The 18,203-nt window shown below is 39.1% G+C and overlaps 1 protein-coding gene across 4 annotated transcripts in view; it reads right to left on the bottom strand.

Moving 5' to 3' along the window:
* The window catches only part of LOC139939844 (serine/threonine-protein phosphatase 6 regulatory subunit 3-like), a 39,254-nt gene that overhangs the window by 13,503 nt on the left and 7,548 nt on the right, over window positions 1-18,203 (bottom strand). For 3 of the 4 annotated variants that reach the window (XM_071935987.1, XM_071935989.1, XM_071935990.1), the window contains exons 3-13: window positions 16,221-16,300; window positions 15,404-15,563; window positions 14,598-14,849; window positions 13,856-14,034; window positions 10,862-10,975; window positions 6,706-6,853; window positions 5,452-5,604; window positions 3,743-3,871; window positions 2,687-2,867; window positions 2,175-2,263; window positions 1,136-1,225 (exon numbers count right to left, since the gene is read on the bottom strand). In XM_071935987.1, coding sequence (XP_071792088.1) covers window positions 1,136-1,225; window positions 2,175-2,263; window positions 2,687-2,867; window positions 3,743-3,871; window positions 5,452-5,604; window positions 6,706-6,853; window positions 10,862-10,975; window positions 13,856-14,034; window positions 14,598-14,849; window positions 15,404-15,563; window positions 16,221-16,300 — 1,575 coding nt within the window. The remainder of the gene's footprint in view (window positions 1-1,135; window positions 1,226-2,174; window positions 2,264-2,686; window positions 2,868-3,742; window positions 3,872-5,451; window positions 5,605-6,705; window positions 6,854-10,861; window positions 10,976-13,855; window positions 14,035-14,597; window positions 14,850-15,403; window positions 15,564-16,220; window positions 16,301-18,203) is intronic. The other variant, XM_071935988.1, reaches the window with a different exon arrangement.

Raw genomic sequence — 18,203 nt, 5'->3', positions numbered from 1 at the left:
ATTCACCCCCCATTTCTCTAGCAATGCGAATATAAACAATTGTTCAGCAATTTATCAACAAATCAAAATTCACCATTAATGTAGGCAAACTGGAATCAAATACAAATCATTAGGGTCTAATAATTGGAATCCCAACTACCTTACCAGAATGTATCAATCATGAAAAATAATCTTAGTCTATGACATTTTTGAATGATTTCTTTTAAAAAGTTCATCAAAAAGCCATTATCTTGGGGAGACTAGATTAGCCATCCCTTGTTGAGTAATTACCAATAGTACACCCTCCCTTTAACATGTTATTCAGGGCAAATTGAGCCCACAACAAATTCAATGAGTCTGCAAAGGTCATAAATAAACCAAAAGACCTTAAAACACAATGTCACTGACTGAAAATTGTTCCAGCACATTAACAAAAAGGTGGAAAGTATTAGTAATAAAATGAAACACAAAGCAATTCCCATCACAAGAAATTAGAAATGTGTTTCCTGTCCAATGAAGTTTGTTAGATCTGAGCATACCCATTCAAAAATGCAAAACAAAATTGTATGTATTTTTTCCCAATGAGGTTACTGACAACATAATACTTGAGCAGCAATTTTTCAGAAATGGTGACTGCTAATAAAATAGTGATGTGGTAAATTTAGTTCACTTTTTGTCTTCCTATGTAAAAAAAACTGATGTTCAATGTATTCACCCACATTACTAAATTTCTACAAACCAAAACGCACTTTCTGCAGTGATAATGCTTTCAAAATCTGGCAGAGTGGCTGAAAATGTCACAAATATTTGCAACTTTAATTCTAGGAATACTTTTAAATGCAAAACAAAGTCATTAAAAATTTGACAGTTTCAACATCAAGTAACGCAAAACTAAAATGTTTTTCTGAACAATTTGTGCACATTTCAATTAACGTTTTAGGTTGTCAAATAAGTTTGGGAAAGTTTTAAGAGTGTTTGGGGTTTTTTTTTTTTCTTTTTTCTTTTTTGCTTGAAATTGCTTCAGCCATGTCAGCAAGTTGCACGTTTTGGGGTAACTCTTTGGTAGCATTCCACCATGAAATAATAGTCACCAAGACATGAAACGAACCACCCAGCCTTCATTGTATGAACTGATAAATGAAGCATGACTACATACCTGTTGTACTGCAGTGTCTTTACCAAAGTCTATATTCCCAAAGTCACCATCGTCATCCTCACTAGAGGAATGCAATGGATGCGTACCAACCTAAAAAACAACATACGCCAACAGAATTATTGTGGATCACTGATTCAGGCATATTTTGTCCTTAGGACAAGGGCAGGAGAACAAGGGCCGCCCAACGTTTATACATGGTGTAGGCTTTAAAGGAACACGTTGCCTTGGATCGGTCGAGTTGGTCTTTGAAAAGCGTTCTGTAACCGTTTGTTGTAAAATGTATATGGTTAGAAAGCTATTGTAAAAGTAGAATACAATGATCTACACAAATATGCCTCAAAATTGCGTGGTTTTCTTTTTACCCTGTCGACTAACACGGTCGGCCATTTATGGGAGTCAAAATTTTGACTCCCATAAATGGCTGACCGTGATAGTTCGCGACGTAAAAGGACCGCCGTGCAATTTCGAGTGATACTTTTGTGGATCATTATATTCTACTTTTACATCTTTCTAACCATATGCATTTCATAACAGACCGTTTCAAACGCTTTTAATAGACCAACTCGTCCGATCCAAGGCAACGTGTTCCTTTAATAGACTTTTCAGGCTGTTTTTTTAGTGACAACCTTCTGCTCTTCTTTTTTTTCTATCTGATTATTCTCTGTTACACTAGTTTATGAAAGGGTGTCTAGCCGTTGAAACGAGACTAGATTAAAATGAATCAAAGTGTTTTGACAGAGTGAGAGTGCCCTCACGTCCAAACAATTGGGAACAAAGAAAAGTTCTTGATTCAGGTGGACAACAAATGTGCATTTGTGTGTAGTGTTGTCATTCAGCATATGAATGGAAATGTGAGACCATAAGTATTATTTTTTTTTTTTTTTTTTTTTTTTTTTTTAACAACAAACAAGCACACACAATATTAGGTGTCAAGGACTTGAGCAGGTTAAATACCATAGTATTCCTAGTATATATCACTTAAGGGAGTATAGAGTTTACAACTGAGACAAATTTGATACCATCTCGTGTAAATACTCACCAAATCTACTGTATTGCGTTTGTTAAGCTCTGACAAACTACCAACGAGGAACAAATTCCATTTTTCTCTATAATCTTCTGGAACATACTCTGCAACAGAAGAAAAACAAACAAAAACAAAAGATAAATGAAACTCCATCCTAAACAAAAACCACACATAAAACTAAATTAACAATTCGAGAAAACGTTCCAGAGGTCCAACAGACCAGGGCCAAATTTTATAGAGCTGCTCAAACAGAAAATGTACTTTACAAGTTTCTGCTTAGCAGAATTGAGCAGGACACCAGTCACCAATTGTACATGTGTCAGAGCAGTTTGGCTGGTAACCTCATTCAGGTAATCACAACTTTTAGTGTCTTAAGCAGCTCAGTTTGGGCCCAGTCCGGAGGGGGCCTGTTAGACAAATTCATGTCTTTGCTAACAACCTACTAGGTTTAATTCATCACTCATTGTTTTGCTTCACTGGTTAAGTTAAAAGTTTAAACAGAAGACACAATCCCAAGATTTGTTTACCTTGAAATAAGGACTTAATCTGTTCACAATTGCAGCCTTTCTCCATCTCGTGGATGACAGTGTTGGTGATGCGGGTCAGATGACCCATGTACCCTCTCCTAGACCCTCCCTTCTGTTGGGACTGGTCATTCTCTTCCCATGTATCCAGTATCCTCTGAATCAGCTTGCAGTCTGTGAATAGCTACAGATGGACGAGGGAAAGAAGCACACACAATTCATCTACATCGTCATATCAAGCAAATGAATGCCAACATTGAGTTGCATATCGTAATGTTTGAGTAGCATTCTCAGGCATGTACACTTCCTTTTTGAAAGGGCAAAGGGCATCAAGGCATTTTCTCCTTAGTAAAGGGCACCATACAGGCCTGGCACCATATCAGGAAGTTGTAAATTTCTACTAGCATTTCAAGGGCACAAAGGCATTGACCAGGTGGTATAGAGGCAATTGCCTTGTGGTTTAAGCATCGGTCAGCAACTACATTGGGAAATAGCATGGAGGTAGAACTAGAAATAGGGTCCTAAATACTTCCATGCCGTTAATCGCCGTCAACTCGTTTGATGCAGTCAACTCGCCGTCAACTCCTTCAATATATATTTAAAATGCACAGAAGAGGCATAGAACTATAAAGTATTAGCTTAAAGAGAAGTTTCATAAGTTTTAGGTTACATTTCGGTATAAAAATTTAAGTTTTTTTCTTTGTGAAAAAATTATCTCTCAGCAGCAAAGCTGTCGGCCAACATCGACAACAGAGGGCACATTCCTGCATTTTGAATAGTCTTGGACAAGACGTTAATGATCGGTACCGCATGGTGTTTTATGTACTGCGCTTCATATAATTTGATCACTGACATCTTGGATCAAGCCTAATCCATACCTGTAATCTGCGTAGTGGTCGAGAGTTGACGGTGAGTTGACGACACAAGCAAGATGAAGCGGATTAGTAGGACCGGTGCGTGCATTAATCTTCACGCCCAATCTTGGCCAATACCAATTGGTTTAGCGCCCAGACAAAATTTAACCCTGTGGAAAACCCTGACATAAGTGGCTAGACTTACATGTACTAATAGTGGGTGTTGTGTCTTCCCTTCTTCCGACTCGGTCGGGTTATTTGTCAGAATGGTACTTATAGATTTCTCTACTTCCAAATGTAGAAAGTTATTCCATAGGTACTGAAATAAAAGCTCCTGCAAAGAAAACAAACAGATACTTGTACAGTCAACAAAAAACAACAACATATGATAACAGTGGATTAATGCTTGTTTTACAATGGCCGATACTTCCCTATTGTGTGGGCAAGGCATTTTTAAGTAAATGGAACCATATTTCATGGCTCTGCTTACCAGAAGCAAATAATCAGCACTTACGGAAACAGGGAATTCCGCGCTTAAGCGTATTTCACGGGTTAGCTCTAAATGGCAAGGCTCCCCACTATATTTCTGAACTGCTTCAAGTTTACACTACATCAAGGAATCTTCGATCAAGTTTCATGCTTCTCCTCATTGAACCCAAGTCTCGACACTCATGGGGTGACAGGTCTTTTTCTTCAGCCGCGCCACGCATCTGGAACTCTCTACCACTTAATCTTCGATCTTGTGTTTGTACCGCAAAATTCAAGTCTCTTCTCAAAACTTATCTTATGTCACAGGTTTTCAATGACTAATTTTGTTGTGTCTGTTTTTCTTTGTGTTGTGTTTTTTTTTTTTTGGTTCTACTGCGCCTTGAACACCCAGCAGGGTGGATATGTGCGCATTACAAGTCTTATTATTATTATTTATTATTATTATTTTGGCTTGTGCGCGTGCGTCTCCATGTTACTCAGCACTCTTTGCTTACACAGCTAGCACAGAAATTTGAAAATGCACAGTAAGCGGAGAATGGTGATTGTAAGGGCAGAATTTGGCAGTAAGCAGAGCCATGAAATTGGGCCCCAGTGGTTAGTTTACACACTACTGGAATATTCCAAGGGGGCACCAAAACAAGGACCAGGGTCACCAAAACAAGGACCAGGGTCAAGGAGGCAAAAGTCTCTGCTGCTTCTGCGAAGCATCACGCCTGATTTCTATTTAGTTTCTGACGGTTTAACAATTATGTGTGTTGCTGTTGATTGCCAAGCATTCTTTTTTTGGTCGGGGGGAGGGGGAAGGGGGGGGGGGCTACTCTACAGACATAATGAAGTCATGTTCACATGAAGCAGTGCAATGTTAAATCACTGGTGTCTTATGACATGGGTCTATAGACTGAGCATAGAACCAACTGTGGTACAATGGTATGGTATCAGCCTCCTACGCTGCATAAACCGTTTGTGGTATCAGGCTGCAACATCAAACCACGGCACCTGCTTAATGTGTCCACCGTTAATCAGTCTTAATGAAACACATTTGTGACTCTTGTACATTGTCACAATCTTGAAGAATCTCTTGGCATTATCTTCTTCCTTCTTACCATCTTGGCTCAATCCTCAAATCTATCTGCACCAAGAAGCATCAAGGTCGAGAACTTTTTTGTGTGAGGGCGAGATGGGTTTTTTTTTTATGAGAGAAACAATGTCTTATTTACGATTTTCCAGTGGAAGTGCCCTATACAAAATTAAATTGGCCTTGCCCTCTCCAAGATGAAATTCCAGGCCTACAATTACCAGTAAAACTGGCCGCTTTTACATCGAGCGATGTCAAGTCAGAACTATCCTTACTAGATAATTTTGACCGATTCCGTGGCGGGGACAAAAGAGAGCAAAAGGCCGAGGGTGAATTATCAATATACATACCCATAGCGATTTGATTGTTCCCAATTTGGACAGCTCTGTGTTGATAGACTGGGTATTGGTGACGAGCAACGCTGCGATGAGTTTACACACTTGAAGACGAACTGCTCCGAACGGTGGGGCTAGTTTACCAACCGTGGTCGGCATAGGTGCTTGCTGTTGTTGCAAAAGGGAGAAACAAGTCAAGCTTTTTTAATAACGGTAACAATACGTGTGGCTTCTTTTTATAGCGTTCATATCCGTCACTCAGTGACGCACAATGCGCTTTAACATTCAGTATTTTTCCTGTATGGAATGTGGGACTAAATTTGACTTTACATAGCACCATGTAATGGTTAACAAGGTGCTATGACCCAAGTTTTGTAAACCAGTAAAATGACGGAGTTGCTAGCACGGGACATTAAAGTAGGGTCTATTTCGACAACAATAAACCATTAAATCTTTCCACTATGCAGGACTTTCCAATCTTACTTTTTTTAATTTATTATGCACTACCATAAACACACCGGTAACGACTATTATTAAAGACATGGAATATTTTTGTTTAACAAAGGATGCCCTTTGCAGAGAACACACTCTGAAGCTACCTAATGTTATTAGCATTGGTCTTCAAATCAATTCACCAAGGCCCCTTTTTTTTCACTGCGTAATTAAATGTCATCACGCCTCACTTCCTCCATACAATTTTCATCAGTAAAAGAATCAAAACAGCTCCTTGGAAGATTTGACAGGATTGAATTATTCCGTTGCCAAAAAGTTGGAGGGTTCAGATAGGTTTAGAATTATCAAATGGGAGAAAATAACACAAATTTGTATTCAAGCAGAATGGGGTACGAAAAGCATTTCCAAAACAGAGCTGCCAACATTTGCATCTTGCAATCAGGGAGATTTTGTGTACAATCATGGAGTTATTTAGAGTTACGTTCAATATCGGGTTATGGGGGAACTGGGGTCTATTTCACAAAGATAGTCTTAACTTAGGACTAGTCCTTGGAGTTACTTAAAACTTAAGGCTAGTCCTATTAACTCGTCCTAACTCGAGATAAGACTAGTCTTAACTCCTTGTGGAGATAAGACTAGTCTTAACTCCTTGTGAAACCTAACTCAGTCTCCTTAATCAGGGATATTTTCAATTTGTTTTCATCAGACCGTGGCAAGATTTGTTTGTTTTCAAGGAACCTTTTGCAGAATCGGGGAAAAAGTTGGCAGCTCTGCTAAAAGGGGGTAAGGTGTAAATAATCGGAAGGTGGAACATACTTCTGGAGGGTCAGTTAGTAACTGATGAAGCTCAGTCAACTGAGGTATTACAGCCTTCAGGGTTCCGCTGACGCCGTGGGCCAGCCTCTCCGCGTCCAGGGCGGTCATCTGCTCTTGTCCCTCGGGCCTAAAGAAAGACAAGACCATGCTGGTGACGGGAGAAGCAAAAGAAGTGAAGCTTGAAAAAGACGGGTGACAACACAACAGCACGGCAACATGTGCAAGCTAAACTTCCATGGGTCCCCTACTTTTTCTGTCCATGCTTTTTGTTTCGTCCAAATTTTGTTTTTGGAGGAAATGTTTGCGATCCTCTGCTTACATTCTTGACCAACACAAATTGACAGGTTTGTTTGTTTGTTAGTTGGTGTGTTTGTTTGTTTATTTCTTTAGATGATCTTCCCATCAAGGGGAACTCAACAAACTCCCTCAAGGGGATATGAACCCCGAGTTGGCAACAGCCAATCTCTCTCAGACAAACACTGGTTTAACGTCTAAGACTATGAATTGCATAAATCAAAAAATTGTGACTCAGTAACAAAACGATAATAATTTGTCTAGTCATTGTGAAATTAGCAGTTAGCTCGGTAGGATTCGAACCAACAACCTAGTGATTGCAAGTCCTGCAGCCTTACCACTGGACCGCAGTTTGATCCATTCCTATTTGTTTGCATTCTTATCAAATAAGTGTTGAATCCAAACAGCAATGCATACAGAAATTGTGGCTTTACAGGCCAACTTGCTTGTTCTGAAAATTTGTCCCGACCAAAACTTTCTTGATTGCAATTTGTAGAAAGCTGGGATTCAAACAGCAAAAGACAGAAAAAGTAAAGAACACTTATAAGCAGGAAGAAATGGGGTATTTGTTATCTATAAATAGCAAACAGGTGGGCTTACAAGTGACACAACAATGGGAATCCAGCGATTTGGGTGGGGTGTATAGGGTGGGGTGTATAGGGCGGGGTCTTTAGGGCGGGGTCTTTAGGGCGGGGTCTACAGGAGACCTAAGTACAGTATCAACACAACATTTGCAAACAAGTCACTCCGAAAAACATTGACACACATTTACAGTACTCAGTTTTGTAAGTAAAGACTTCATGTATGAAAGTACAAATTTGGTTGGGGTCCATCTTTCTCTTTTGAAACTTAAAGACTTTGACGTTATTCCGTCTACCCTATTGTGTGTCACTTGTCACCCTACCTTAAATATGCAAAATGATACATGTATTTAAGCCAGCATGTTGCTGTTGGATGGCCAGTATTTAGTGTAGTGAAATATGAGCATTTGTAATTTACGTTTAGTCTTGGCTTCTTCCTACACAAGGATACTCTTGACTATTGATTAAACAACAAAGTTGACAATAATTTGGCAACATCGACTCAATGATTGGTGCTTCGTTTTATGGCAAAGCAAGGGCACCAAGGTATTTTCTCCTTGATAGGGCACCTCTATGAGGAAACTGTAAATTTATATTCAAACATTTCAAGGGGCACCAAGGCTGTGACCAGAGGCATGGAGGCAATTGCCCAAATGCTTTTCTCAGAGTGCTGATGTTTTACACCCCAAATCAACGTTTCACTGAGTTGGTGATTAGTAAGCCTAGGTGCTACACGTCATTCCACAAACTTTTCATCATGAACGTTTTTTGATCAAAACTAAACCATTATGAACGGCGCAAACACACAGTTAAAGGCAGTGGACACTATTGGTAATTATTAAAAACAATTATTAGCATGAAACCCTACTTGGTAACGAGCAATGGGGAGCTGTTTATAGTATAAAATGTTGAGAGAAACCGCTCCCTCTGAAGTAACGTAGTTTTCAAGAAAGAAGTAATTTTCCACAAATTTGATTTTGAGACCTCAGAATTAGGTCTTGAGGGCTTGAAATCAAGCATCTGAAAGATCACAAAACTTTGTGAGACAAGGGTGTTTTTTTCTTTCATTATTATCTCGCAACTTTGACGATAAATTGAGTTCAAATTTTCAAAGGTTTGTTATTTTGTGCATATGTTGAGATACACCAAGTGAGAAGACTGGTCTTTGACAATTACCAATAGTGTCCAATGACTTTAACAGAAACACATAACCATCAAATATCCTGACAAATAACAACAACAGAAATATAAAAAGGCTGGTGAATGCATTTTGCAATAAGCATTTAAGACTGGAATCCCCCCCCCCCCCAAACCAGACAAAGTTTGCAATGAGTTGGCAACTCAGAACTCAGTCGGTCGGTCGGTCGGTGAGTTTCATGTTCAAGTAGTTGCCAAAGTCAGAGACTACCTTTGGAAGGTAGAAATCAAGGTGTGTCTTATTTAGAGCATTATTGTAGGCAGGATGTTGTCTATCACCACTGGAAAGGCACTACACGTGCCACACCAAATTGGCTACTTCCCAAAACCTAATTGTACATGTACAACCAAGGGATCTTGTGAAAGTAGTGAAGGGATTAAAACAGATTTGAAATTCGGGCAATCATAGTTTCCATCAATCAATTTAAGCCATCATTGTTTGCTATCAAATTTGGAATAAGCGCTATATAAATAAGGTTATTATTATTATTATTTGCTGCATTTGTACGTGAAATTACCCATTCATTTTTGTTTATTTATGTAGATGATGTAACAAGCAATTTATATGGCAAGAAGCTTTATAGTGAGTAGGCGTTGATGTATTTATATGGAAGGCAGTGAATCACACACTCTGGCAAAATTGTGGACAATGAAAAGCACTAATATCAGCTTATGACATTTATTTCTGCTTTAAATTCATGTTTATAATGATTGGCGCAGAGCTGAGCACGGTAATTATCCATAAATGTATTTGAGTCACTAGAAACTCAGCCAAAGAATGAGCAATTATTACATGGAATTTTTGTTTCTAATAAATCACTTTTTGTGACAAAAGGTAATTGTTGAAAATGCGTCATGGACTTAATTGATGTCAACTATGCATTCTCACTTAAAGCACAAGTTCAAAATTTTTAACCTAGAACTAGAAAAAACTTTGTAAGACAAAACACGAAAGCGAAATAGTGTTCAAGGGTTGTGGTTGGGAAATTTTTGTGAGGACAGATCTCTTTTCCTGGATGTAACCAATGGAACCACAGATGAACAGTAGAACCAAGGTTGGACCACAAGTATTTAGGGGGTTCCCCTAAGTGGGATATTTCAAAGTTTGTTCGTATATTTGGAGATATACTTCCTGATACTGTACATCCTTCAAGGAAGCAAGGATAATTTGGGCCCAATTTCATAGAGCTGCTTACTGCCGAATTCTGCGCTTAAGATCGTGATTCCCCGCTTACGTGCAAGCACCGAATTTCTGCGCTAGCCTTGTAAGCGTAGAATGCCTAGAAACATGAAGTACGCACGCGCAGAAGCCAAAAGTCGCCGCTAACCCGTGAAATACGCTTGACGTCAGCACAGAATTCCCTGCTTCCGTAAGCGTCAATTCTGTGCTTACGGTAAGCAGAGCCATGAAATTGGCCCCAGGTCACAAGCATCGTCCGAAAATATACCTGAAGGGTACGTGTATAACATCAATGTCTTTGCATGGGAGATATGTATACGTCACATGCTCAAAATGAATCTAAAATACTAAACGAAACACTGGCAAAATTATCAAAACAATAAAAACAAATTGAAAGAAAAACATGGATAGTAATAACTGAAGAACTTTGCTAACAGTCCCAAAACACAAAGCGAGTGAAGAAAGCATCAAACAAATTAAAACACTCAAATGTAAACTTCAAAGAGAGCCCAATTTCATTGAGCTGCTTAAACACAAACAGTAGCCAAGCACAACAAAATTGTGATAACCAGAATGAGGTTACCAGCTGAATAGTGTATTATGTCAAATGTACCACCCGGTATCCTGTCAATTTTTGCTAAGCAGAAAGTTGTAAGCAATATTTTCTGCTTGAGCAGCTTCATGAAATTGGGCGTAGTTGACACGCATGGAATTTCATTGTAGGGAGGGCAAGACCATCTTCATTTTGCATAAGGGCGCATCCATCTCAAAGTCAATGAAGAAGCACCAAGGCCAAGACCAGGGCAACGGAGGCCATGCCCGCCATGTAATTCCAGGCCTGATGTGGGTTGGGTTATCTCGGCAAAAGCACCCACCAACGAATCCAAACATGATGGGAACTTACCCTTGCTTCTTGAACTCCAACAAGGCAAGCAGAACACTTACACCATTCACTAGTGCTGATTTAGATTTCTTCCCATGAAACATGTGTTCTAATAACTCAGCTACAGTTTCTTGTCTAGTGATAGAGAAAAACACAAAATAGATAATCAAATACAAGCTATTAAAGATATTCAGAATATTTTGGTATAAATTTATAAACACATAATTTTTAGAAGAGACTTTCTTTATCTCTCTCAAAGGTCAACAGATATTTTAAGCAATCGCAAACATATTTTGATGATACATTGTATTCACATTTTTGTTTGCATAAAATCGTTTAAGGCCTGACGTTTTGACCTAGCAGAGTCTTTCTGTCGTTTTTGCTTGTTTATGACATTGCTTTATTTCTGGAATGGCCATAAAACCCATCCAAGCTTGGAGAGAATTTTTTTCTTCTTTCTTTTTCGGATCCTTTTGTGGTCTGATTCGTGAAAGTGCACCGCCATCATTCTCAGTTTCTGTTAGAAGTATAATTTTTTGAAAAAGCAAGAAATACAAAGGTCAACTCAAGTACAGCAAACTTTTCTACCTCACATTTCCAACAACTACTGCTGTTTTGGGTCAACGTAAGGACAAGGGTAAAACGAGAGCCACTGATGAAAATAAAACGATGACAAACAGAGCTGTGGTCTCTTTCCCCTAAACAGTCTAACAACTTTCACTATTGATAGCTGACATAACCACTGACATGTCTTGAAATCGCAGCAATCAAATTAATTCTTTCCTAAGGGGAGTTCTTCGGGGGATTGAAGTGAACTAACGGAGGGTAGCATTTTTATCCAAAGAAATCCTTGCAGGAATGAAGGAATCATCTTAACGGCAAGTTAGTCAAAATATCAATATGCGTCTGCTGTTTAAAGAGGAATGTCCGTTTCTTAGTCAATATTTAGGAGAAAAAAGAATCAGTTATATTTATCTCAACAGGGATGACTGCATATATCCCTAAGGCTGAATATTTATTTTAGAAATTCAAAATTTAAGACATTTAAAAGTCTCACACACTAATGCCACAATTTACTTTTTTAACAGTATTTAAATATCTTTTTAAACAAAATAAATTGACCAAAATGTGTAACACTTTAAAAAAGACCGCTACAAATGGACTAAAAGTCCACTGTTTACTTGTGTGTGGCTTGCGTCAATCGCAGCGTTAACAAACTTGCGCATGTGCAAAGTTTGAAAACAAAGTGACTGCACGTTGAATGGGACTGGATCTTACATGAGCTACGGCTGTTGGCTGCAGCTATGGCCAATCACTGCAGCTACTGCTATTGGCTGTAGCTATAACTGTTGACTGCACCTATTGCCGTTAGCTGCAGATCATATTCGTATCAAGTACTTGTCAACACATGTTACCAAATGGTTTATCCCTTTCACAACCTAACGTGAATTATCACAAGTAGCACTCTAGTAGGGAGATCAGGTTTGAGTGCTTTTGGAGGGAATGATTGTCAAGACCGGGCATGTGAACACTAGGACTAACTACCACAGCCCCCATGACTGGACAGTGTCAAGTCTCCAGACAATACCACTATCAGCGTGCATCTTATGTACGAAGCAATTATCACACACAAGGTTAGAGTTGACTCTTAGACCTGACATCACGGGCTGGGAGGGGGGGGGGGAGCAGAGTATCCAGAAGTCACGTCCAGATTTGTCATGGGACATGTGAGTCCGTTTGAGGAAGGGGGGTCTTTCCTGTAGGGTGGGACGAGCTGGAAGCAGTGGCCATTTAAGGGTGTACAAAACCTATAGCAAGGTCAATGCTTTAATATAAAATGGCCATGCCAATTAGTTTAGGATGTCACAGCCTGTGACAGGCTTTGACTTTCCTTGAAGGCGCTTATTCTTCTTGTCAAGGCTGATCCTATTTTAGATATCTCTGGTACTTTTTGCAGTACGTCCCTCATGATGCTTTTCACGTATGGAACATATCTAAGGTTATATTCACTTGTTAGCTTTAGCAATATCAAAGTCTTGATAGCACTTCTCCTCCCAGTTAGAAAAAGGGGACATTTATTTTGTTATTGTCATATATTTTTAACAGATGTTGTTCTCGCCACACATTACAGTGTAAAGTTGTAAATCTCGACTGGCAATGAAAGTTATCTCTTTAGTGCACAATTTTGCGTTATGTATTGATACCCAGCACGCTATTCGGGAGTTTTATAAAATTCATGATTGATTGGTGAACCCTGTGGCTGCATAAACATAAATTAAAACGATTGACGGCAAAGCCCAAGTTGCCGTAAAGATGGCATTCTATCGGGATTTATCTATAGTATTTTATACTAGGGTGTAGCTATTATTAACTTAGGGTTAAGCTTTAGAAAGTCACACAATCCAATATGTCGTTTTGTTAAATGTTGCCTTCGATTGGCACTTTTATATCTAATCTAACAAATGGCCATATGCAATGTTGTAATAACATGTCACATGCGACTAGCAAACTTTTCAATCCGTTTAAAAATAACACCAGGTCTCTCAAAACAGTCATCTCTAGAGACGAACTAACCAGGTTGCCTTCTGAAAATGTAGAGTATCAAATGGAATGTGACAATCTTACGTCTGAAAGTTATATCTGCTCCAGCACAGCGCTAAAAGTACATCTCTGAGTCATTAAGGCACTTTTATTAATGGTAACAAACTGCGACCACCGACCTCATTACTAAACCAAAGCAAGGTTATGCATGTTCCGCCTGTTTACAGTGAATGAGAGTCGCGGCAATACAAACAAACTCAACTTGTCTGATGTTGTAAGTGGCTAGAATGAAAAAAAAACTAACTTTTCTAACATTGTGAGCTTTGACAATAAAGAGAACTTATTTTGCCAAGGTTGGTGAGTAGTGACAATAAAAGGAACCATTTTCTAATGTTGTGAAAAATGACGATGAAAAGTAACTTACTTTGCGAGTAGTGATAATAAAAAGGAAATCGCTATAAAAAAAGAACTCACTTTTCTAATGTTGCGAGTAGCGGGTCGTTCTCGGCACACTCCTGCAGTTGAGACATGTGTTCTCTTGTGATACGAACGATGTCGCAGAGCGTCTGCGCTGCGTTGCTGTGCTTGTCGTCAGCCTCTTCGGGGTCGATAAGATCAACTAAACGTTGGATGAACTTCTGCTCATTCAGCCACTGTGGCAATAAGATGCAAACAAAAATAAGATTAATACATATTGGACTCAAGCCAAGATGAGGTCTGTGATCGAGACAGAGATGTAGAAGACCACGACCAAAAAGTCCGACACCAAGACAATGAAAATTAGGTTTCGAGACCAAGACCACTCTCGACAGCTACTACACTGGTACACATTCCAAAGACAAAGACCTCAAGTGCTTTAATTGACAAGCTCAAAAAGCGCCCTTACCAAGTTCAAAGGAAGACCTGTCATTGGCTAAGCAATTCATGTGCCCGATACACACATGATCGTTTTCATTGTTTTTTACCGATTTCTTCAGCGATGGCATCTATGCAAGGAGTCTACACAAATCTGGGCCCAGTTTCATGGATCTACTTAAGCACAAAAGCAGCTTAGCACTACAAAACTGTACTTACCGCAATAAGGTTACCAGCCAAACTATCATGTCACATGTATAACTTGTGACTGGTATCCTGCTTATTTCTGCTTGGCAGACAGGGGTTAAGCATTGTTTTCTGCTTAAGTGACTACCATGAAACTGGGCCCTGTAATATTTACCTCTAAGAATTCCTGTCGAACTTCCCTACTCTCTATACATGTGATGAGCCTTAGGAGGAGATCCATGATGGCCGATGTGCCTAAGTGGTTCAGGATGATACCTATAGAGTTGTCTTTACTCTTGAGATGGTCGATGACAACTTCAGGTCGCCTCACCAGAAGGGTGCCGATGGTTTTACTGAAGAAGCTGGCCAGTAGAGGGTTGAGAGGGGGCTGGGGGTTCAGGAAAGCCCACAGTGCTGTCATCGCCGACTGTAAAACAAATTCATTTAAAAAAAGCAAAACTTGAACAATCATCAACAGTGTGCCAAATGATAATATGGGCAGCGTGCCGTATCCATACCTCATCATTAACCCCTGTACGGATAAACAACACTGATTGGCTCCTCATAGTGACTGATTTGCGTGCACGCTTGTTAACAACTTTTGAGCACTGCTATGGCGCATGAAGGGCACATGTAAGAACGCTCAAAGTGCGCTTGTCAAATTGAAACATTTGATGCAATTTCTACATGGTTCTTAATAGATGTTAAATTTGCATCGGGGATAAAGAGTATTAATGTTGGTTTTTACCCATACACATGGTTCTTGCAATGAATCTCAATAATTTTTAGATTTTGCTTCTTACCGTTCATTATTTGTGTGTGTGTTGCATTAGGAGGAGGGTGCATACAGCCGTTTTGGGGACTTGGGAAACTTACTGTTGATCATTGATCGGGGGCGAGGTTTAGAGGACGAGTCCCCAAGGTAAGGGTTGAGTAACCATCGAGTAATCATTGAGTAATAATGGCATTCCTCCCACTCACCTCGGTATCAGCGAGTTTATCACTGATGGCACCAACGTCTGATGTGAGTAACTCACAAGCCATATTTGGATGTCTATATTGAAGCTGTTCCTCCATGTCACCCGATGGTTCCTTAGTGATCAGGCCAACCAACTCGTCCATGATGTCTGTTCGGACGAGGCTAAATAGCAAGGAAGAGAATGATGAGTGTTTAATAATAATAATAATAATAATAATAATAATAATAATAATAATAATAATAATAATAATAATAATAATAATAATAGCTTCTTCTATTGACCCAATTCACCTGATGTCATCATCAGAATAATCTTGGATGCGCCATACTGGTGGTCAATGTCAACGTGTGTTATTCAGTGAGGTGCGCATTTTAGGCAACACAGCGTTTACACATTAACCTACTGACCACCAACATGGTGAGCGTGGCATCAGTCGCTGCGTGTGACGCGCGTGCAAGAGGTCAATAGCACGTATATCCGTCACTCAATAACGCTGTGGCACTTTAAAATGACAGTAATTTCCTGCAAGGTATGTGGGACTACGTTTGATTTATGAGACCAACTCCTTTAACATCGGCCACTGACAGTATTCTTTTTATGGGAACAAATTCAGCTAAGCAACTCAGTTTTAGTGCTAAGCAGTTAAGGGTATATATACAGGCATGCAACTGTAGCTTCACAAAATAAAGAGGAAATTACAAAATTTCAATGATTTTTTAAGTATTTTTCCATTTTGAATGGTAAAACTGAGAGTTAAAAAAAAGAGGAAAAGTTGCACGCCTGTTCATAGCATTGGGGATCATGGTTCTTCTACTCACAAATCGATCAGCTTCTTGTTTTGTGCTTTACATTCTTGCAAGATGTCATCCTCATCAAGGAGCTCCACTAGAGTAACATCCTGAGAAAAAATAACAACAACATAATAATATTATACTCGTATCGCGCAACATATCCACCTAACCAGTAGGTGTTCAAGACGCGACAAAATGGAACAAAATACAATAATAATAACTATAATAATTGTGGCTTCTTTTATAGTGCACATGTTCGTGACGCTCCTGGCGCTGTAACATACAGTATTTTCTATAAGATGTGGGACTACGTTTGAACTATGAGAACTAATACTGATAGCACCACGTAATGTTCATCATCATAGCAAACTCTTTAGAAAGATTTATTGGACATTAATTTAATTTAATTTCATTCTGCATGAAGGCATGGCAAAGTACCTGTAACACTGGTATCTTCAACTAAAATATTGAAATTAGAATAGTCAACACAACTCAACTGAGTGTGTGGTGGTGGGGGGGGGGGGTTCTTCTGTACATCTGTAAGGTCATGAGAATCCAGATCGGTGTTTCCCTCAGTGGTACAAGATGGTCATTTAACATTTAACAAAGTCATTATCACTATTTAAACTCGCTTCAAAGATTTGGGACAAAGGGGGAAACAACAGTTCATTCTGTATTTCAAGATTTGTCATTGTTCCCTCTTGTCACAGCAAAGTCACCAGCGAATGGAATTACTGTTTTAACCTACACTGTTTCCAGATAAGCTACCCCAATAACATCTTAAGTCCACAAGGAATATCTTCACTTGTTAAAATGCTTCATAATAATTAAATTTTTTAGTTTAGAATTAGACTAGTAGTCCTATTGATCAATAGGGATTAATTATTTAAACTCTGCCCAACGCGCTCTCTCTCTCTCCAGAGGAAAAAAAGTCATCCACCTCCGACATATTGACATACTGAGAGACGTCTCTGCACTCTGATACACTACACAACCTTTTCCCCACTGTTCACCCAAGCACACATAATAATATGGAAGTACATTTTATCATGCGAGTCATAGAGTCTTAATTAAGCAATCTCTCAAATGGGTTAAGCTGTACTCTTTTCAAAGAACTTACTCAGTTTAAAACAGTAGGTTTTCCATAGCGACCATCAAATTGTTTTTTCTCTGTTACCAAAACAACCCCGAACCCATCAAAATCAAACTGCATGTTTTGTTTGATAATGTTGTACTGCGGACAGGCATAAGCATACAGGATTGGTATTACACAGCCTCTGCTGCCCCTACTCTTTGTTTTTTCATACCCTCAAAAAAATTCCCACAGACTGTTAGATTTTCAAACGGAAGTGTTTTTTGGAAAATGCATCATTTTTTATTTTATTTTATTTATTTATGAGAAAATAGAATTAGCTGTTGCAAACAACTTACCAACCAAATGGACTGAGGGTATAAATGCAAAAAATAGATAATGGCCTGACGTTTCGACCCTAGCAGAGTCTTTCGACCCTAGCAGAGCCTTCGAGATAGACTCTGCTAGGGGCGAAACGTCAGGCCATTAACTATTTTTTGCATTTTTTTTATTTATTGACATAATTTTGTAACTCAAACATGCAAAAGTTTGTTTTATTTCATAAAAACAAACAGCATCAAGTTTTCCCAGAGCTTACATTGAGTACAATATAAAATGACTGCCCTTTAAAGGATAAGGCCACAGATGTCTACGCTTTTGATAATCCAGATTTTAAGGAGATTGAATATCAGCTAAGTGGCTTAAGACAGATTGTATCACTGTCACAGCCAAGGATTTACAAGGGGGGATGCAGGGCTGAGGTAGGCCCCTGGTCATTGCCTTGGTACCCCTTGAGATGTTCTGATAGAATCTTACAATTTACTCCGAATGGAGGTGCCCTTTACCAAGGAGAAAGATCCTTGGTGCCCTTGCCCTTTCAAGAACAAGCATCAGGTTCGGGGATAAATTTATAAATGTAATATTTACTTTATTCTAAC

The sequence above is a fragment of the Asterias amurensis genome, chromosome 7 (genome assembly GCF_032118995.1).
Source record: "Asterias amurensis chromosome 7, ASM3211899v1".
Lineage (NCBI taxonomy): Eukaryota > Metazoa > Echinodermata > Asteroidea > Forcipulatida > Asteriidae > Asterias > Asterias amurensis.
Note: the sequence above shows the minus strand (reverse complement) of the source record. Positions and strands in the feature narration are given on the sequence as shown.